The sequence below is a fragment of the Theropithecus gelada genome, chromosome 2, assembly GCF_003255815.1.
Source record: "Theropithecus gelada isolate Dixy chromosome 2, Tgel_1.0, whole genome shotgun sequence".
NCBI classification, from domain to species: domain Eukaryota; kingdom Metazoa; phylum Chordata; class Mammalia; order Primates; family Cercopithecidae; genus Theropithecus; species Theropithecus gelada.
Genome location: NC_037669.1, coordinates 34,321,040 through 34,344,001, shown reverse-complemented (window position 1 = coordinate 34,344,001; position 22,962 = coordinate 34,321,040). Strand labels below are relative to the sequence as shown.

At 40.2% G+C, this 22,962-nt stretch overlaps 1 protein-coding gene across 3 annotated transcripts in view; it reads left to right on the top strand.

The window, feature by feature from the left end:
* ZBTB20 (zinc finger and BTB domain containing 20) overlaps positions 1-22,962 on the top strand; it is a 293,026-nt gene that overhangs the window by 237,690 nt on the left and 32,374 nt on the right. For 2 of the 3 annotated variants that reach the window (XM_025375061.1, XM_025375060.1), the window contains exons 3-4: positions 2,616-2,716; positions 11,355-11,542. Coding sequence is in view for 1 of the 3 variants with exons in the window: in XM_025375059.1 (XP_025230844.1) it covers positions 10,972-10,982; positions 11,355-11,542 (199 nt within the window). In the remaining 2 variants the exon portion in view is untranslated. Of the gene's footprint in view, positions 1-2,615; positions 2,717-8,110; positions 8,138-10,818; positions 10,983-11,354; positions 11,543-22,962 lie in introns of those variants that run through there. The other variant, XM_025375059.1, reaches the window with a different exon arrangement.

Below are 22,962 nucleotides of genomic sequence, written 5' to 3'. Positions count from 1 at the left end.
TTTTGAGGTCTTTTCAATTTAGTTCCCATTTCTATGACTCAAGGCAAGAGTGTTTATTCTTTTTAAATTCGTTTCAGCAGATTATCAGCCCTAGTGCAAACTTAACATGCAAGAAATCATGGCCCACTATAGGGTACTCGGAGTAAAAATTGCCTCAGCTTTCGAAGAGCTTATGAAGAGGGAAGACAAATTACACAAATAACCATTCGAATTGGTAGAATATGCAAAGGGAGTAGTACAGAATGTGCTCATAATATTTAAGAAAGGCAATCTCCTTTGTGAAATGCTTCATAAGTGAGGTGGCATTTGGATGGCCCTTGAAGAAGCTACATGTAGACCTTAAAAGAAGGGAAGAAATACTATGAACATGGTGGGGAAGAGTAGGACTACCTGAGTGTAGAATGGAGTGTAGAGATAAGAGTAAGAAACTGGATTGGGCTACACTGTAGCAGCTTTGAATACCAAACTGAGAAGTTTGAATTTAATCCAATAAGCAAGGAGGACTGTAAGCAAAGAAGTGATATGTTTAGAAGGGCACTTTAGAAAAATTAATGTAATGTTTGTGTGAAGGATGGATAAGAGGTAAAGAAAAACTGGAAAAAGTGAAACCAGTCAGGAGTCTTTCATAGATGTCCTCACGGTAGTTAGCAAAGGGAGAAATAGGGGTTAGTATAGAAAACAGGTATTGATTCAGGAGTCATAATCAGAGTAAAATCCACCGGATTTGGCAGCCAATTGGATATGGGAAGAAAAAAAAACCAGAAGAATTAAAGATGACTCCCCAGCTGTAGGCCCACGTAACTGGTTGAAGAGAATACCAATGGCAGGAAATGGGACATCTAGAGAAGAAACAGATTTTAAAGGAAAGACAATGAATTCAGTTCTAAACTTTCTGAATTAGAAAAGCCTGTGTAGTATTTGATGGAGATGTGAGCTTCTCCAAGTTAGAGACCCTGTTTTATTCATCCGGGTGCCTCGTAGATTCTATATAAACACTGAATGAATGGGCAAAGGAACAAATGAACCAATAACCAGCTGTTATTTAGAATGTGGGTGTGCAGCTCTGTAGAAAAGCTAGAACTAAAGATAGCAATGTGGATGCTCTCCATGGAAAAGTGATTGTTGAGGTCAGGGAAGGCTGGGGAAGACAAAGCCTGAGGAGAGAATCTAGAGGAATGTCTACATTTAGAGAACAGAAGGAAGAAAAGAAGCCAGTGAAGAAGGCAGAATAGCAGGCTGAGGTGTAGGAAAAAAATTAGGGTAATTCAGTGTCCTCAGGGTTAGAGGCTGTGGAAGAAAATGGAGCATTTGCAGTGAAGGACAGAGGGAATGTTCAGAACATGCCCAGATCAATGGGTGTCACTACAATAGGTTAAGAACTAAGCAATGAAGAGAGAGAGACTGAAGTGGAATCAGGAATATCAGAAATGTGGTAAAAGTATACAGTGGAACACTATGCAGCCTTCAAAAAGAAGGAAATCTTGTCATTTGCAAGAACATGGATGAATCTAGAGGTCATCCATGATATATGGGGAAAAAATATGCTCTTTTTGTACTAGAAAAGCCAGGCACAGAAAAACAAATACTCACTTATATGAGGAATCTAAAAAAGCTTAATTTATAGAAGCAAAGATTAGAATGGTGGCTGCCAGAGGCTGAGGAGACATCAGCCAAAGGACACAAAATTTCAGTTAGGAGGAATAACTCCAGAGATGTACTGTACATCCTCATGACTATCATTAATAAGAATGTAGTATATATTACTGAGAGTAGGTTTTGAAGTGTTCTCACTGTGAAAAAATTATAAATACATGAGGTAATTTTTTTTTTTTTTTTTTTTGAGACGGAGTCTTGCTCTGTTGTCAGGCTGGAGTGCAGTGGCGCGATCTCGGCTCACTGCAACCTCCGCCTCCCTTTAAGTGATTCCCCTGCCTCAGCCTCCTGAGTAGCTGGGACTACAGGCGTGCACCGTCATGCCTGGCTAATGTTTTGTATTTTAGTAGAGACGGGGTTTCACCATGTTGGCCGAGATGGTCTCGATCTCCTGACCTCGTGATCCACCCACCTCGGCCTCCCAAAGTGCTGGGATTACAGGCGTGAGCCAGCACACCCAGCCGGTAATGCATATTTTAATTAGTTTGATTTAGCCATTCCACTATGTATACATGTATCAAAACATCATGTTTTATACCATGAATATATACAATTTTTATGTGTGAATAAAAAATAAATATAGTAAATGAAAAAAAAGAAAAGGATACTAGAAGAATCAACTGTGACAAGGTTGAAGGACACTGTTTCTACTTCCTTCCCCCACTTTCACCCACAACTCAGCTTCTAAGTCAGAACCACAAAATCAGCTCCGCCCACACTGACGGGGTACTGTTGATGTCCCACGCTGCACAGGCAGTTAGGGGAAAGCACTGAAAATGGAGCCTGGACAACATCCTCTCCATTCTCCCTTCCCTAACTTGCCATTTTCTGGTACAAAGATGTAGAACCAACCAACCAACCTCTCACTGAAGTCCCAAAGTTCATTCTTATCAAAATAAATAATTGCCATCACCATCACCTGTTCACTTAACTACCTTATTTTTGTTTTTTGTCTGATCTAGATGCAGCCGCTCTCTGTTCCCTGCCCCAATGAACATCTGCACTAGGCCCAAGCCTTGGAGTAATTTACCTGAAGAGTGACACCATTTATTTTGAAACTACTGTGAGTACATTATGTCTCCAATAAAACGCTTCTTAGTTCACTTTGTTTAATTAAATACACACACACACACACACACACACACACACACACACACACACAGAGAGAGAGAGAAAATTGTGAAAGCAGGCAAAATTTTACATGGCTTCATTTCTTGGATCAGCAGGGTAACCAGACTCAGTCCTGAGGTGCCCACAGTGGTTCTCAACTTCCCGGCTGCAATGCACACCATGTGCAGCATCATTCCCTCCTGGGCAGATGGCTGTGCCAAGCTGTATCTGAGCACACCTTGCAGGGACTGGTGCTGTTCTGCTTGGTCATCTGTGCCTCTACCTATGGTGGTAGCAGCTCCTCCTAATCTGTTTGCTTCTCATCATCCTTCTGTGCCACCGTTGAATCTCACGGTAGCTTGTCATTTCATGCCACCCTGGTCAAAGCTTTGCTTGCTTTGATTTACCTATTGTTTGAGCTGCAGCCCATGCTGTTGTCTCCTTGTTGCCCTTCCCTTGGAGCTCTGGGCTCCTTCTACCACATCTCTAAGCTGCTGTATCCAGCTCACCTCTGCTCTCTGGATGTATGGGTCTGTGTCGTTGATTTAGTTCCTGCTATGCAAGGCATTTATGTAGGAGAAGTACAGACCTTGCAAGGAAAGGTACAGAAATAATTTGGGGTAGGAGATATGATACCTATGGGAAAATACTAATGAAAGATTGATATCAAGTATTCATTCATCATTGCTAAAATAACAGATGAATATATGCTATTTTCCACTAGAAAAGCCAGACATTTGAATTATTTAGAAGTTCTGCATGCAAAATAACTTAATTATACATTTTAAAACAATAACTAGTTGTTATATTCACAAGTTTTCCTATATGTTATGAGGCAGGTAATGGGATGGTGTTTTACAGACTTCTATGTTACTGGAAAACGCTAAAGCTGGGAGACTAACATCCCTCTTAGGCTTCAGGTAGGATGTTTACATTTGTCTTTCTATGTCTTTAGCTATTCTGGCATAAATCGAACCCAAAGGGATGAAGCCAGAGTTTTGTTTTATTTTGTGTCACTCTTTTACCTTTAATGCTTCCGGTCAACTGAATCATAATTGGTGGTAGCTGATGTGTAGGTGACAGACAGGCCTGCCTTTCCAGGAGGGGAATGTGTTCTGTAGTGCGAGTAGGACTGGGGTACTGGGGACTAAAGACATGACAAAAAAAGATCAAATGTAGTTTCTCCAGTCCACACCCACACAAGGAACTTACTTATATATGCCTTCATTCATCCTTAAGTTCAAGTGCAAGGAATACCTGAGAAATTCCCACATCTGGATAGTTTTCTGAGTTTTTCTTCATCACAGAGTAACTATGCTGGTACAGATAACACAGCCTTACTATGATGCAGACGGGTTTCAAAGTTTCTATATCCTTTAAGAGGGAAAAGAGTTCTTACCACTCTTACCTTCCTGTGCTACAGAGAACCCAGATCCAGACCTAGAAATCAGGACCTGATGTTGCCTACAAATTACAGAGAAGTCTACAAGTGAGCATTTATTTCTGTCATAGGAAGTATTTCATCTGTGCAGAATACCAGTGCCTGCTTTTACTTCCCATGGGCCCTAGGGAATGGGCAGATTGGGTTATAATCTTTGCAGTCTTTGCTATTCAGAAACTTGGCTTTCTAATGTATAAAAGAGAAATAATAATAAAACTTGCAGAGACTTGCTAGGTGCAAAAATCAATAAAGAGGATAAAAAATTAAAATGTGAACCATTTGCAGAAGTATATCTCTTCTGGTGGGTTGACAATGCTTTGAGCCTAGTCTCAAGGCTTGGAAGTGGGTTGGGGAGGCATATATTAAATTTTAACACCTACCCACCCCCCATACCACCTGCACAATAATGCTCAGTGGCCCTGCCTACTTAACCATATCATTGTGATAATTCAATGACATGGTGTCTATATATAAAGTCTGTCTTGGCAGAGGTGAGTATATTTACTCAGTCATCTAAAATTTGCTGAGCATATACTATGTGCCAGACACTGTTCCAGGAACTAGGTATATGGCAGCAAGCAAAACAAACAAAAATCCCTGCTCAGCTGAGCTTACATTCTCTTTTCTTGATCTATGAATGGCAATTCAACATAATAGGTACATGTAAGCTAAGAGAGAACTGATTTTATTTTGTTCTGTCCTTCTTCCAGAAAGTATAATTGAAAGTATAAGAGAGAACACATATGTTGATTAGTCTTGTCACCCCATTCTACCCCCCCCCCCAAAATAATGCAGAACCATTCGTTGCCCAGATATGTGACCCAGAAGACTGGCCTTCTGGACTCCATTACTCAGGCTCTCTTGTCCTTGGACTTCCTTTTGAATTTGGCCAAAAGGCAACATCAGCAGGAGATGTGAAAGTGGGAGAAGAGATAGGTCAAGGAATGTATTAGTTCAGCCCTCCTTCCCAACTCCAATTCTGGCTGGACTCAGAATTCATCACCATTTTACTTGCCCCTTCAGTTTAAATGGTTTAAAGCTTTCCACTACTGCTAGTACCTGGCAGTCTCCACTATTGCTAGTACCTGGTGCTATCTCCCTTGAGGTCCCTGAACCTCATCTTCACCTCCAAATACAGTTTTTTCATTAAACCCTCTTTAGCAAAAAACTTTGCATGTGCCATCTGTTTTTGCCAGGATCCTGACTGATACAGTTAGGAGGAAATTATACTGAAAAAAATTGTAAATCAGCCCTGCCAAGGTTAAAAAAAAAAAGATTGAGAAAATAAAATGTGTTTAATCACAAAAATATCTTAAATTGATGTGAGGACATCAGACCAGGTAGAGAAATGATAAATTGTAAGAAAACATGATAAGCCAGAGTCCCATAGGTTGGTATCAATGCTCAGGCTTGATGGGCTTCTATAGGCTAAGTGCAGCTTGCTCAACCCTCAGCTTCAAGGAGCTCATGGTATAGCGTAGCCACAGCAATGACAAACATGTGAGCAGAAAGGAGATGTCAGGAGGTACACAGTGAGATCAAAGTGTTGAGGAAGAGATAGCTTGTCCTAACATTGTTTCTGCCTTTGCTACAATAGCAATCCATTTGCCCCTGCCCAAAATCTAGATGTCTAAACAGATTACTGAAATGAGGGAAGGAAATGTCTTCTTGTTTTTTTCTTTCTTGTTTTTTATTTTTTATTTTTTGCTCTGTCACCAGGCTGGAATGCAGTGGCACGCTCTCGGCTCACTGCAACCTCTGCACTCCCGGGTTCATGTAATTCTCCTGCCTCAGCCTCCTGAGTAGTTGGGACTACAGGCACATGCCACCATGCGCAGCTAATTTTTGTATTTTTAGTAGAGACGGGGTTTCACGATATTGGCCAGGATGGTCTCAATCACTTGACCTCATGATCTGCCCGCCTCGACTTCCCAAAGTGCTGGGATTACAGGCATGAGCTACCACGCCCGGCCCGGAAATGTCTTCTTAAAACTAACATTATGAAAGTCACAGAACTAACAATCCCTATGAGAGGAACTACCATTATTGAGCCCTTACCATGTGCCAGCACAAGGCAAATCACTTTACATGGCTTATCTCATTTGTTCCTCACAATAACCCTAAGTGGTAGGTATTGTTATTCCCATCTTACAGATGAAGAAAATGAGGCTCAGAGATGCGGAGTAATCTACCTAGGGCATAGAGCTAATAGGTAGTGGAGCACAGTTCCGCTACCACCCTTGTTGGGGTGGTTTGTTGCCACCTACCCTTTCCCTCCTGCCCAGATACTAAGCCTATTTAATGCATTGCTGGGGAAAAGAGTAGGGAAATGGTTACGACTCCAGCAAGACTGGGGGAGGCATCACTGGTCTAAATTATCATGAGCCAATAGGAGGTTCCAACTAATTTTTTCCTATCTGATAAGTAACAGACATATTACTTATCAGATAGGAAAAGACCAAGCTGATAAGTAAAAGACACATTAACGTGCAGGAAAGGGTGGGAGCCCAGTGAAGAGAGAAAATTGGGATAGGGTGAAAGAAGAGAGCGCTCTCCTCTCAACACCCTGGAGACTGCTAAGAGCTCACACAGATAAAATATTTATTTTTCCATATGTTGCAGAAAGCATTGCCATCACTGTATGTGTGCAATATGTGCAAAAGAGTGTGAAATATATACATCAAATGCCGCCGATCTGGTTAATTTCCATGCATTTAACATGCTTAATACCTACCATATCATCAATATGTTTTAATGCATATTTCTTTCCACATACAATATGGTCTAGTTAGGAAAGAGCCAACATCCTCCACAGCCTTACTCACTGCTATGTTTCAGCCTAAAACTTCTTACTGGGGCCAGCACAATGAGAGTTAAAAACCAGAAGGCTCTGCTGGCTAACTCAGCCGCCACTCTCCTTAGAACACACTCCCAGTTCTTGAAGCAGCCTTTTCTCATAACAGAAATGTTTGCAGTGAGGAGATGAAAATGTTTTTGTTCTCTTTGGACAATTGAGAGATGTTCAGTCACAATGTCAGAACTGACCGTTGAAAGGCGGGTGCCTGCGGCCACGCTTTTTTTTTTTTTTTTTTTTTTTTTTTTTTTTTCTTTTTTTGAATGCAGAGCTCCACCAGTGTGGCGGGAGGAAGTGCACAATGATTGGTCTGTTTCTCTGTGGAAGTGTTCAGGGTACACCCAGTTTTACTTTGCATATATTTACGAAACATCTGCCCTTTTCTTATTCTTAAGTCCTTCCCTGCCACCAGCCCCCTTTCCCTTTTTCCCTGGTTTCTTTCTTTGTTGTTGTTGGCTTGTCTAACTTTTTCATTGGAGCTTTCATTTTCCGGTTGAGGAGCGACTTCATCAGAGTGTATAATTTTAATAGAGAGAGAGAGGAGGAAAGGGGTGGGAGGGGAGAGAGAGAGAAGAGAGAGAGAGAGGAGAATGAGAACGAGAACTGAAAAGAGAGACTGAGAGGCCAGAGCCTGGCAAATCAACCTTTGGCATGGTGACCAGGAGGAAGGTTCTGGTCGGGAGTTTGCCTCTCTGAAATCCGCTGGAGTCAGCCAGTGTGCTGCTGCCCTCTAAAGGCTCCAGGGAATAGTGCATCGCCACAGAGGCTTGAAAAGACTTGCCCTCAGATGTGCCATGTTTATAATTCTTTTTACAGAGCCTCAAAATGTATTTTCAACTAATTATGACAGGACTTATTCTTTCCTCCTTAATAAACTATGAACTGCAAAAATGGGGTCAATTCACAGCACCTGTGCATGTCTAGGCATAAACGAGTGCTATATTTTAGGGTTTCTCAGCTCCAGAAAAAGGAGTCCAGAGAACCATTAGAAAGGGTGAGATAGGACATGAATTGCCTCTGAGGATGGTGAGCAGTTCTCTGTTATCTGGACAGTTGGGAAACAGCCCAGTGGTATAAAGGCAAGTAAAGTGACATAAGACAAATAAGGGGGTAAGCCAAAAAGGTTGAGTTTTTAACATTTCCTGTTTATAGAGGTAGCTCCAATGCCTCTGTGCTATGAATATTCTCCCAAAGTGATCATTGAGGCAACAGGAGGATATGGTACAAGATGTCAGTCAGGAAGCAAGAGCGAATCTAGGGAAAGAAACAAGGGCATTGATATGAAGAACAATATAATTTTTGCAGTGTTAAAAATAAAAGAGTAATATATTGGTGGTTTTGCTATGTCTTTATGTTTGAAAGAAAGCTTTCTTAATTTTCTGAAGTACACATCTGAAAGTATCCTAGGCCCTATCTACGAATATCAAAAATAAACATTTTTTTCTGCTAGGTGACATATGTCATTACTGTTTTGTCGCTATATTTAAATGAATCGTGAGGGCCAGCGTAGCCTTACTGAGCAAAATAGTCCTGCTCTTATTAAATGCCCCTCATAGACTTAAAGCAAAAGCAGCCAGTCAGGTAGTTTTGCTACCTTGCTGCATAAAAAGTAGGAAACTTCATTGGGATTCAGACTATGACTATTCTTAAAATACACTTTAATTTCAGCTTCCTTTCATTCTGTCCACAGTCAATTATTGAATGACAGCTTTGTCTAAGCTACACTGCTTAATAGTATAGACAAGGCAGTAAACTCTGGGAGGGAAGGATCCAAGCCTGTTTTATTCTTTAGCCCATGTTGGCACATCATGGGGACATCATAAATATTTGTAAAATGAATATGTAAATGAATGCATGACAGGAGAGAAGGAAGAAGGAAAGAATAGATGAACACAAGGAATACAAAAATAAGTAAGACATTTCCTTACCTTCAGAGAGCTTACAGTCTCACAAGAGGGATATGCACATAAATAGCCATTATTGAAATAAAATTGAGTGAGTGAAATAAGATTAAAAAAAAAAAAAAAGAGCATAGGCGTTTCAGAGAAAGACCTAGGGAGGAATTCAGTGTTTGGAATGAAGTCCTATCTGGCAGAGAGGAATCAAGACAGTTACAAGATGAAGACACCATTTAATAAGTATGAAGGATAATAAGTATGATTTCAACAGGGCAGCGATGAAATACGGGATATTCAAAGCAAGAGAAAACTTGAGCAAAGATGTAGACCCCAGAATGTAGACTCCCAGGATATTCTGGAGGATATTCAAGAAATCTGAGGGTCCAGTATGGCCAATATATAGGACACACGAGAAAAGTTAGAGGAGATACGGAACCAACCTTGAGTGTCAGGCTAATGTAGTCATCTTAGATTTAGTGAATGCAAAGAAACAGGACTAGAGGAGTGAAGGAGGATGGAGAGCCAGTTAGTAAACAATCGACTAGATAAAAAGCAGTAAGGTGATTGCATTGAAATTGGAATGGAAACACAGATGTGAAAAAAAATACGAAGGAAGCAGAACTATAAGAACTTATTGATGAATTGACTTTAAGGCAGAGGAAGGTGTATAGTGATGCTGAGGTTTCCAACCTGATGGTAGACAACAGTGATAGAGATATGGACCTCAGAGAAAGCATTGGTTATAGTAAAGGAGTTGGGCTTTAGCAACTTCGATCTTGGCTACATCTTTAGACTGAAAACCAGAATACCAGCTCCTTCAGGGTCCATGTAGACACTCAAGATTGGGGGGTTACTCCCATAGTCACCATTCAAAAAACAATTGATAAGGTCTTATAATTTGTTGCTTCTCTTCTATTGGCTTCCTCCATACTGAAAAAGATGTCTGAAAGCCTCTCTTCTATTCTAATCTTTATCATGCCATCTCTGCCTCCTGCCCTCTGAAGAAACAGATTTTATTTCACAACCTGTTGGACTGAAAACACAGCATACTAATCATAACACCATATTCTGCGAGGGCAGATTTAACTACCCAGCACAACAAATTTAAATACAAAATATCCTGCATAACAAGTCCATTACCATGCTCATAGAAACAAGGGAAACATGGAAACAAATCTACTTACAACAAATTCTGTACCACACATAGTCTTCTACAAATAAAAGAAATGCTTTTTCTGGTCACTGTCCACATAATGATAGAAAAAGACACAAATCCAAGGGAATTGGAGAAATGTTCAGAAACTATTAATAATAATCCAGTTTGGCTGTAGTCTAGGGTACGAGCAGTATAAGCTAAGTATTTGTTAATTTCATATCAGTTGCATTGTCCTGGGGAGAGCAGACCTGAGCTGACTGATAGCTGTGCTGTTTTACTTCCTATTCCTGACCCCATATAACAATTAGTAACAATTACTTTCTAATTCCCTTCACCCTTCTCTTCCTCGTTTCCCAAACACACAGTCATACCCTAAACTCCAGGACGATGCACCAAATCAAAAATCTTAGACGTAGGATGAATAAAGAGTTGGAGTAGAAAAATCTCTGCATGACACCTTCCCCTCTTCAGCTACTAGAATCTAAGCTCTTCTTTTCACTTTTCACTTGCTACTGTCACAGAAACCTCCCATCACTACCCTCTCGTCTGTACAGGCTGCAAATTTAAATTGTGATTTGAAATTTATTTAAGATAAAATCTAAGTAAGAGCAAGAAAGTTGAATGTTCCATAATGTATTCCATGAGTAGAAATTTAAAGTTGGAAGGAACCTTTAAGGCCTTCTAATCCAAGCCCTTTATTTTACAGATGAGGAAACTGAAGCCCAGAGAGGTGAAGTGAGGTGCCCAAGGCCACACAGCAAGTTAGAGGCACAGCTAGTACCGTAGCTCAAGTCTCCTGACTCCCAGTCCAGTGCTCCTCCCATTACTCCACGAGTCCTGTCTCTAAGCTTCCTGACAAATGCTAGAACGGTAAAACTTCCACTAGTATTTTTCCAGACCATGTTAAAACTCCTAAGGGGGGAAGAGGGATGCTTTCTTGGATAATGTCAGCCATACGTAGCTCAAGCTGTCTAAAGTTCTGGGACAGGGTCTTTTTATGCAGCCAACAGAGTCCAAATGTGGTGCTGTTTGCTTGGCCCATATGCTTTCATGTGTTCCCAGTTAGGCCATTACTGGAGGGAAAAAAAACAAGAATCAGCTTGTTTTAAAACAAGGGACATACTGGACTCCCTCCCATCCCCCTTCAGAAAAAAAAAATCAAGTTATCTTTAACAGATTCTAAAAATGCCTTTTCCCAAATATGCAGTCAGTTCCTTCAAAGGGCCCTTTGTTTATTTTCAGGAAGAAACCCAAGACAGCTGAAAACCAGAAGGCATCTGAGGAGAATGAGATTACTCAGCCGGGTGGATCCAGCGCCAAGCCGGGCCTTCCCTGCCTGAACTTTGAAGCTGTTTTGTCTCCAGACCCAGCCCTCATCCACTCAACACATTCACTGACAAACTCTCACGCTCACACCGGGTCATCTGATTGTGAGTACACCACTAAGGTGATGGTGTCTTCGCAGTGCGGAGTAGTGCTTCTCCCCTGGGTTCTGGCTTTTTTACTTTGAGAGCAAGCCGTTTGCATTTGGTCTTCTCAGGCAGCCAAAAGTAACGTGCCACCATTTTCATTCAGCCAACATCTCTATGTTTTCAAAGCTAGAGTATATTTAAAAGCCAGGTGACATGCCATTTGGCCTTAAAAGGCTAATTAATTACATAAACCACGTTCTTTTCATAGCACTAACTTAGAAAAAGAAGTTTTGTTGCTGGTATTCATTTATTCTTGATCTGGATAATGGCACTTCCATAATTACTAAATTGAACAGCCAAACATGGACCTCAGAAGGCCAGTTAGACACAAGGAAACATCCATTTTGAAATTACATAACACAAGTCAGATTTGCATTAGTTATTGGAGTCTCATGTAGCTTGGCTGAATTTCTGTCTTTCCAGTTTTTAATTTATTTTGAAGTGGTTAAAGGATAGCATAAATTTACAGAAGAAAAGAGAATGGCTTCCAAGAATTCAGAAGCCACCCAGACTTCACACAGCCAATGAGAATCCAGGTTAAAAATATTTTTTAATTAAAAAAACTGCCTAAGGGCTAAATTTGGAAATGGGCAGCTTAATGAGATCGTCGCTATTGAAATCACTTCTTTGCTGTTTATTTTTGCCATCTTCCCACTAATCTGGGAGTCACTTCTTCTAGTTCTATTTTAAGCAAGTTGATAAATCACGTTTAGGAGATTTTTTTCTTTTTCTGAAATGTAACCCAATACTTCAGAGAAAAAGAAACATGTGTGTTGACAATGGAAAGGAATGAAATAACTTTGGAGTCGAATCCAAAAGAATATTCCTTTTAGTGTTAAGATGCCCAACAACTCTTCTGAACTGATCTCCATAAAGGATGTCTGGTAACATGCAAGTAACTGGCATATTCTTCTTTAAAATGAGTAACATAAGACCCACAGAGTTTTATTTCAAAAATAAAATTTTGTCCACAAAGACAAAAATTATTAGGAAATGAGATTCTAAATCTTTTATTGTTATTTTTCTGACAGAACAAATATAACATTCTGCAAAGAAGGCAAGAGACAGATTGGTCCAGGAGATTCCATTCTCCACTTGCTTCATCATGATAATCTCCAAAGAGAGGGAAATGACCTGGGGGCAGTGTTGGGGTGAAGAGAGCTTGTCCTACTTAAGGTTGGGCTAAGACCATATTCTAACTGTCACTAGAAAATGAAAAGGGAAGTAACATGAGCCAAATCTCTGTGGCCTATGTGATTTGAACAGTCGAAGTTGCGGCTTCTGTAGAGAAACCAGGGGGCAGAAGCAGGGACTGTGTCCTGAGGACCGTCCTAATCGTCACATCCTTGGACCTTCTTGCCTGGCAATCTCCAGCGTAATAGTAATGACAGAAAGAATTGGAAAGTACCCTGGCACAGTGCCCAATAGGCATGTGCACACTGTCCCTTCCCACCAGGAAAATCGCCTGTTCCTGTAGTGAAGGGCCTGGAGTTTCTACACGCAAGTCTTCATTACCTGGCTTTCTGCCGCACCTTATGGGTGTGGATTACATAGAATTGCCTTAGCCCAGAAATCTTCTGTTGCAGCAAAAATGAATGTTTTGCTGAATAGAAAAAGCACTGGGCTTCACTCACTGTGCTTTATCATAAGCATCCTCTGGCCAGGCCTTAGCATTGGCATGAACTAAGTTTAAGGAACAGCGCAAGTGTGGTGTCACCATACATCTACTTGGTGGCCCTGGGAAAGCCAATGGATGTGAGCTCAGTTGGAAGAACAAACCAGGAGGAGAAACTTGATCTCCAGCTGTTTTTAGACAGTTTGATTTTGCCATTAAGATGTGTAAGTCTTCTCTGTTCCAACCTGTTGTTTAAATTGATTATACTTTCCTCCAAATATATTTGGATTGTAGTTTGTCCTGATTTGAGCCTACACTTAGAAGAAAATTGTTTTTAGGAAAGATTCACAGAAATCTGTCCATTTGGAGATTGCTTGAGAGAAGACAGGAAAAAGGTTTATTTTAAGCTGTTAAAATTTTTGGATGCTCTTCTTGCATTCAAGAGGATTTTTTTTTTTTTTTTTTTACTTTCAAATGTCATTCTTACCATAGATTAATTTAAAAGCCTAATTTCTTTAAGGTAAAATATTCAGTTCCTATTTAGAACTAACAGATTTGGGGCATTTAAAAATAGTGCCCTTGACTTGTTAGTCTCTTTAACTTCAGAAACATTCCACCAGTGTGTAGTGTTCCAAGCTTTCACAAGTGCCTGAATTTTTATAGCACCTTTTTATTTGTCATGTGTTTAGCAAAATTATTCTTAGTCATGTTTTAATGCCCATTTCCTGTCAGTATGATCCTTCCCAATTTACAGATGAGAAAACTGAGAAAATTGACACCCAGGTAGAGGAAAGACTCGCTTGTGGTTAAACTCATTTGGGTACTGAGGGGTGTTTATGGATTTACTCTCATTGTGAGAGCATTTCTTATTGGAATTCTCTGTTCTGAGCCCAAAGATGGCATTCCTGGCTCTGAACAGGCATCTTGAAAATGTGCAACTACTCATATTGGTGACTGGGTTGTAAAACATGATGGATAAAGCATCCCCACAAAAGAAAAGTCAGCTCTGCATGTGAACTGACATGGTTGGGTAACCCACCATCTTTTTTGCATATGAAGGACACGGGCTGTGTTTTCCAGCAAAGATGACAAGTCTGACCCCCTAAATTCTCAGTTGGCTATTTGACTTCCTGAGCCTCTTCAAATTTTGCAAAAGATCCCAGTAGTATTCAAAACAAGAAGAAATATAGTTGAGATATGCTTTCTGTTGTGAGATGATGAGGTTAATATTGCTGCTAAAATGTATGTTGCTTTGCAGTGCACCTACTAACACAATTTCCTTTTAACAGTATTCCCCCATTACCCCCTAGCTTATCATCTCTTCACCATTGCTAAAAATCTAATGGTAAGCAAATTCACATGGTGATAATGGAAGGCATTAAGATGAGTTATGGAATCTGAAGGGTAAAAAACACCCTAGGTGTTTGATAGAGCAGTTCCCCACTAAACAGGCTGAGTATGAGCTGAGCCAAGTGCTCCCTTTAAATGCTTAAGCAGAACTAAACCAAGTCAGTAAAGCAGACGAAGCTCTCCATATGAAAAACCTTTCTTGACAGCTATCAAGCTGTAGCACATCACAGTCATATACATGTGATAGACGCGACCAGAACTTTTACTTGCATATTTCTTCCATTTTGTTTTCCCCCAAATAAGGCTCCCATTGAAAGAAGTGATTTTCCTCCCTGTGGCCGTCCTCCCTACTTCTGCTGTAGATCCACCTATTCTGATGTCTTTCTTTTGTTGCGAGCTGATATCCGTGGTGACTCACCTTCCCATGTTTTACACCGGCCTCATCAGACTGTCTCATTTTTTGTGTCCTTGCCAAGATGCACTTACGCTTGAACAGTTTTTATTTATTTTTCATTGAACCTTTACACATTTCCAAACTGTTGTGTGGGTGGGTTTAACTTTAGCTCTGTAGCATCACTCTGCTGGGGCTGGACACTCACAGAGGCCAGTGGGCTCTTCCTTTTCCAACTCTTGCCATCCGCCTTCCTTGGCCTCCCCCTCCCAACCATTTGCTTCACCCACCCGAGTCTCTGTGATTAAAATTTTTAGTACATTTGGCTCATTTTGAACTTTTAAGCAATTTTTTAGAGAACAAAACAGAGGATTTTTATGGCAAACTCCATTAATGCCACATTAAGGCTGACATTTTAATTACCCCAAAGTCAGGAAATGCAAAGTTCAGGTTCCCACAGCAACAGAAACTGTCCCCTTGAGTGCTGGCATCACAGCAGATTCTTTCATTCCCTGATTACACAACACTGGGTGTGGGGACATTGTTTTTATCCACGTATGTGGAAAGGAGCACAGCTTTTATCCTTTGATTTTTTCCTGTAACTACAGTTGAGGATATGGGTCTTTAGCTTCCCTCCCAAAACCATCTATACGTATTATCCTGAAACGGAAGACTATTATAGCTCTACATGTGCACACGGACAGAATTAAAGTTGCTGTGGGAACATTAGCTCTGATTTCCGGACTTCCGTGCCAGTCACATTTAAACCATAATGTTGTAATTTTTGGCATGTAATAAATGTGCATTTCATGTACACAGACAGAAAGAAGCATAAAATGTATTTTAAAGAGCAATTAATTACTAACTTTGTGATTAAAAAACATTTGGTGCATGTTCCTTCCCATTTAGCATCAGCTGCTGGTCTTAGCCAGGCCTAATAGATGACATACTGTGTCTCATCCTGTAACTCAGATGTACTTACTGTATGTTCCCGTTCTTCCAGATAATTAATTCCCTTAGTAAAGCTGTAGGGGGAAAACAAAATGGAAGGAATATGCGAGCATGTAAATAGGGTAAGGGATATTTTGAAGGAAATTATTCATTTCTGCGAATAAACCTTTTAGTCCCTGATAACGAGCCAGAAATCTGCTAAGTGGGTGTAGACAAAGGTTTCTGGCCACCTTACAGCATCTGGTTCAGGGCCATAAGAACAACTTGAAAGCAGATTTCCTCTTGAATTCCAGGCATGCCCACTGGGGGAGTGATTTTACTCTGTAAAAACTTATAGGCATAAGGCTTAAAAAGTTGTTTTACTCTATAACAACTTTTTAGTCTATGCTGTATTCAAACTGGAAAGTAAAAGTTATAGGAAATCAGGTAAGATGAGGACTTTGCTAAAGAACCTCTGACTTAAAGAGTAATTTTGTTTCTTCCTTTATGTTTAAATCTGGTTTACCCATTTGTGTTAGAGAAGGAAGTGTTTCAAAATAACTGTTTGAACGGGTTTGTGAGTGAAAGGAGTTAGTAGCAATACTCTATGGTGCCGTGTTTAAAAATGCAAATGCTTGAGTATATATTTGAAACCAAATGAGATAAAAAACTTTTCTAAAAGGATGTATAGCTTAAACTCTAGGTAAGGCTTTAAGGGAGACACGCTCAATGAAGAACCTCTTGCTATCTGTTCATTCTGTCACCTGCTGTGTATTTCTTTTTGTTCAGTTTGGTTGCGTATGATATTTAACCTTTTAGAAACATACTTCAGTTTTACAGGGCTCTGATTTGCTTTTACTTGGGCTGTCTCTGTGTGTGAATGTATGTCTGTATGAGTGAAAACTGCTCAAGCAAGTTTGAAGGTCTCTTTGGCAAATTTGACTGCATGTTCAGAAAGTTTCCAATCGGAAAGCTGATTCAGTGTAAAACCTTCCAAAAACTTCCTGAGGCACCTGTTCACATGAAAAGATTGGATTTCTGTTGGAGGTGCTCAGAAGGCAGTGTTTATAACTGAAGATCTCTGTTTGGTGTGCCAAAAAATGAAAAACATTTTGGCCCTAGAAAACCTCCATAAATGTTCAAAATGTATAATCAAACAAAAGCTTCATTTGGATTCAGATGCATGTATCTCAGCAGATGTGTCTAAACTAACTGGAATCCCACAGGAGCAGCTGAACTGGATTTTGGTATGTCTTGATAACTGAAAGAGTTATTCTTAGACTTTGGAAGGACAAAAATGGTCCATCTGTGAAGAACCGTAATAGAGACATGGCAAAAAACAGCATCCTCTGAAAGAGTTTATTTATGGAATTTAGGACAAGTTGGACAATCCTGAAAACATTTTAGGGTCACACTAATTTGCAGAGAAAATATAGCCAAAATGGAATGGAATAACAACCACAGACAGTCACTATCCAATGGCTTGTTATTAATTTTCTAATAAATTCCGTATCAGTTAAGCAGTAATAGAGCATCTTTGGTATAACTAAGTGCTCTCGTTGCCCCCAGAGTGTCCTGCATTCTGCTTTATTCTATGTCCTGTAAGGAACTATAGATTTATCTTTTCATTTAAACTGTTTTTCTGCCATTTCATTGCCAAGTAATCTGTCAAATGTGGATTTCATGTCATACAAAGATAGTCTTTCCCTTTTTAAAAAGTCACCTTTCTGCCTCTTAGTTCATTGATATATAATCTCTTCAGAATTTTTTCGTTACCTTTTATACCCTTTATTTAGAGATTTTAGTGCTTAGTTCAGCACTTACACATTGGAAGGCCAGTTCTTTTTTTTTATTTGCTCTAACTTCCCAGAGTTTCCACTTTGTATATTTGGGGACACACTTATTTTTAAAAAGCACAGGTCTTCAAACTTTGTATCTAAATCTACCTCTATCTTTAAAATTGGCCCTCTTTTTACAAAACTTGTCATTTCCCTACAATACCAATTTAATTGGATTTCTCCCATAGTCACTTAATGCAGTAATTTCTGGTAGTCATTCATTCATTCCTTCATTCCTTTAGTCATTAATTCAGTCATTGATCAAACATTATCAGATCCTCCTTCTGCACCAAGTCCTCAGCTAAGATTAGGGATGAAGATAGGAATAAGACCCCATCCCCACACTTTGGAACATAATGGGGTAAATACAAATGCAGAATTAAAGTGTTCCAGTATGCACAAAATGCTACAGAGCCCCCGAGGAAAGAGCCTGTTGCAGTGGAAAGAGCTCCACACCAAAAATGACATTAAACTGGATCATAAAGGAGTGGGCATTTGTAAAGTAGAAGGCAGAAGTAATGGCATTCCAGGCAGAAGGAACAGAAAGAAGCAAAACCATAGAGGCATAAAGAGAACGCAGAGTTTTCAGAAAACAGAACAGTTCAGTTATGACACTGAGGCCTTCTTATTCTTTGCCTCATATTAATCATGGGAAAATTTGTTTTTGGGTAACATTGTCTGTTGTTATAATTCAGCTCAGCTAAATCCTATGTCCATTTTAGAGACATTTGCTTTCCAAATATATAATAAAGCAAGACACTTACTTATTTTCTAATAGGCAAAAGCGCACCCTTCCTTCCACATAGCCAGTCGAAGTAAGAAAGTATTCCGAGGGGGCCGGGCGTGGTGGCTCACACCTGTAATCCCTGCGCTTTGAGAGACCAAGGTGGGCAGATCATGAGGTCAAGAGATCGAGACCATCCTGACCAAAAGGTGAAACCCTGTCTCTACTAACAGTAGAAAAATTAGTTTGGTGTGGTGGCACATGCCTCTAATCCCAGCTACTTGGGAGGCTAAGGTAGAATTGCTTGAACCCGGGAGGTGGAGGTTGCAGTGAGCTGAGATCGTGCCACTGCACTCTAGCCTGGTGACAGAGCAAGACTCAGTCTCAAGGAAAAAAAAAAAGTATTCTGAAGGTCCTAATGATGATTTTGATCAGTAAATCACAAAATAAATTTTCTTTTTCTTTTTCTTTTTTGTTTAAACAAGGTCTAGCTCTGTTGCCCAGGCTGGAGTACAGTGGTGCAATCTCAGCTCACTGCCACTTCTGCCTCCCGGGCTCAAGCAGTCCTCCCACCCAGCCTCCTGAGTAGCTAGGAACACAGATGCGCGCCACCACATCCAGCTAGTTTTTTGGGGTTTGTTTGTTTGTTTGTTTGTTTGTTTTGTAGAGATGAGGTTTTATCATGTTGCCCAGGTTGCTCTGGAATCCTGAGCTCAAGCGATCCATCTGCCTCGGCCTGCCAAAGTGCTGGGATTATAGGCATGAGCCACCACACCTGGCTCAGAATAACTAATTATTGAGAGAAGTTCATTCATGGAGCCAGAGTCACCTACAGGTGTCATGCTGGAACTGTGTCATCGACTTGTGGCCCCTCCAGACTCTAACAGTCTATCCTCTTATGAAATCCTCCCAGGTCCCTTGGCAGGTCTGGTCTCAATGCCCATTGGCTCAAGTTACACTGTGTCATATTGCTCTCCCAAACAGTGCATAGATATGATTGTCTGCATGTAATTGTTAGGACCCACTGCTGATTTTCAGGGTTCTGTTCTTCATCTTGCCATCTCATCCCATGCAGGAATACATCTTTAATTCTTATCTACAGCTGCTAGTGACAGTTTCGTGTGTGCTTCCTCTGCTCAGGGCAAATTTCATTATATAAAATTAGTGCTTCTCCATCTCTGTGAAGACTTCTCACATCCTTAGTTACAATAAAAGAGGCCACATGCACTACTGCCCTTCGAGTTGGAATATTTACGATTGATTGAGAGCAGGCGTGAGGATTCTTTAAGGACTTCTTGCTTTAAGGAAATTTCAAGTCGGATCTTTCCACCAGTCACCTCACACTAGGTACCATAATCACGTACCTTATTACTTCATCAGCAGAATGCTTTATTTTTTTTTTGTGGGGGGGGGCAGTTTCTTTTTTGCTTTTCTTCTGCCTCTGAATCATTTGTTCTCTCTGAGGAATGTGTACCAGTTGTAACTTTTTATCAGCGCTGCAAGATTAAAGGTTACCTGGTCTATACCCACTATTGTACACATGAGAAAACTGAGGCCCAAATAATGCAAGTGTCATAACAAAAGTTTCCCAGCATAATGAGTGACAGAGTCAGAAACAGAACCCTGCTCTTTCTCCCACCATTTATGCTGCCTGTTACTAAGTCTGCTTCTGGAAAAACTTATGTTTTCTGAACAGAAGAGAGTCAGCACTATTCATCCATCAATATAGTGGATGCTTTCAATGTGGAGGACCACAGGCTAAGTATTGTGCAGGATGCAGTTTTATAAACTGGAGTCCTAGGCTCAGAGACTTAGAGTCTTGTAGAGAAGATCAAATAACATTCACAAACAACTTCCATGCAGAATGGTTAAAGATATGTCCCCATACACACAGACCCACCAGAGCATTGATTCCCTCACTCAGTGAGTATGTATAGAATATATCTTTTGTGCCTGTCACTACAGTGAGTTCTGTGAGGACACAAAGGTGGAGAAAAACACACACCGCCACCAAATCTTAAAACAATACATGTCCTCACATCACGAGCATTTGAGAATTTAGAAAGTTTGTAAAGTATATTTTAATCCAGGTAACAGTAATATCTAGTTAGGTTTATTAGAGATGGCTCCTTTTGAATTCTTTTGAAAGACTGGAAATGAAGCATTAGGACTAGGTATGAGGGGTTTGCACTCTGCTACAGAGCTGTGGAAGGGTATTAAGTGGGGCCTGCCATGAGCAAGACTTTGGGAAGATCTAATTTGGCAGCCTGGTTGTGAGAAGGAGCAACTGGAGGAAGGAGAGGGTCCAGACAGCACTGTCAGTGTTTCATACTATTGGTGACCTGAAGGGGGCGGTAACAGGAGGAATGGGGAGGATCCAGGTGCAACACATTTTGTGGATGAGGGTAGACAGCTCTGGGAGCTGAGTGTTAGTTACAACAAAGGCAGTTATCAAAGATAACTCCAAGATATCAAGGAAAGATGAAAAGCATTTAAAGGAATCGAATAGAGTTCCATTTTATATAGTGCTGAGTATGAGCTACCATAGGTGTTCCCAGTGGAGACAACTAACACTGAGTTACAAACAGGGTCCTGGGGCACAGCAGGAATGCTTGAGATTAGGACTAGCAAACCCTTTGGCCAAAAGGCCACACTATAAGCCATAGATATGGGAGTAAACATCAAAAGGTCTTTGTTGAGAGAAAAAGGGAAAGCAAAACCTTGGGAAATATTTACATGAGTGATAAGCAAGAGAATGAAGAATGCATAAATAGAGGAAAAGAAAAGAGGGGTCTAAGAGATGGGAGAAAAACCAGGATAGTGCAGAGAGACCATCAGAGAGAGGAAGGGTCAGCGGTCAGTATCAGGTGGCACAGACACCAGCGAGGAGGAGAGACCTAGGAAAAGATTACCTTGGGTTTTGGGATTACTAGCCTCCTGATTGTTGTCAAGAAGGCAGAATCAGATGTGTCACAAAAAATACCATAAAGAGGGGTTCAAGAGCAAACATAGGATAAATGGGAAAGCAACTATTACAAAGTACTTTTTAAAAAAGTTTTAATGTTTTAAAAAGAAATAATGGATAAGTAACTCAAAAGTGGAGTAACGAATATTTTTATGATACAAGAATTCCTAGCCCATTATAGACTGAGAAAACCCAGTGTTAAGGGAGACTCTGCAATTAAATAGGCAGAGTGAGAAGGAATTAGATCTTCCATTTCACAGGGCAATTGGAATGGTAAATATATGCGAAAGGAATTTGAAGGCACTACCCAAGCCCAGTGAAGCAGTAATTATATTATACTGGTTCTTTCTCTACTTCTCAACATTGCTTTCTCTTCTTTTTATTGAGAAACAATGTTTTGCAAGAATTACTACTTCACAAATATTCACTCAGTTCCTTACCCTCAGTAATCTCTGAACACTAAGCAGAGGATAGATGTCATATACTTTGAACATTTAAATTATCCTAACAATTTTTAAAATAATTTTTTCTTATTTTATTTATTTATTTATTTATTTATTTATTTATTTATTATTATACTTTAAGTTGTAGGGTACATGTGCATAACGTGCAGGTTTGTTACATATGTATACTTGTGCCATGTTGGTGTGCTGCACCCATCAACTCGTCATTTACATCAGGTATAACTCCCAATGCAATCCCTCCCCCCTCCCCCCTCCCCATGATAGGCCCCGGTGTGTGATGTTCCCCTTCCTGAGTCCAAGTGATCTCATTGTTCAGTTCCCACCTATGAGTGAGAACATGCGGTGTTTGGTTTTCTGTTCTTGTGATAGTTTGCTAAGAATGATGGTTTCCAGCTGCATCCATGTCCCTACAAAGGACGCAAACTCATCCTTTTTTATGGCTGCATAGTATTCCATGGTGTATATGTGCCACATTTTCTTAATCCAATCTGTCACTGATGGACATTTGGGTTGATTCCAAGTCTTTGCTATTGTGAATAGTGCTGCAATAAACATACGTGTGCATGTGTCTTTATAGCAGCATAATTTATAATCCTTTGGGTATATACCCAGTAATGGGATGGCTGGGTCATATGGTACATCTAGTTCTAGATCCTTGAGGAATCGCCATACTGTTTTCCATAATGGTTGAACTAGTTTACAATCCCACCAACAGTGTAAAAGTGTTCCTATTTCTCCACATCCTCTCCAGCACCTGTTGTTTCCTGACTTTTGAATGATCGCCATTCTAACTGGTGTGAGATGGTATCTCATTGTGGTTTTGATTTGCATTTCTCTGATGGCCAGTGATGATGAGCATTTTTTCATGTGTTTGTTGGCTGTATGAATGTCTTCTTTTGAGAAATGTCTATTCATATCCTTTGCCCACTTTTTGATGGGGTTGTTTGTTTTTTTCTTGTAAATTTGTTGGAGTTCTTTGTAGGTTCTGGATATTAGCCCTTTGTCAGATGAGTAGATTGCAAAAATTTTCTCCCATTCTGTAGGTTGCCTGTTCACTCTGATGGTAGTTTCTTTTGCTGTGCAGAAGCTCTTTAGTTTAAT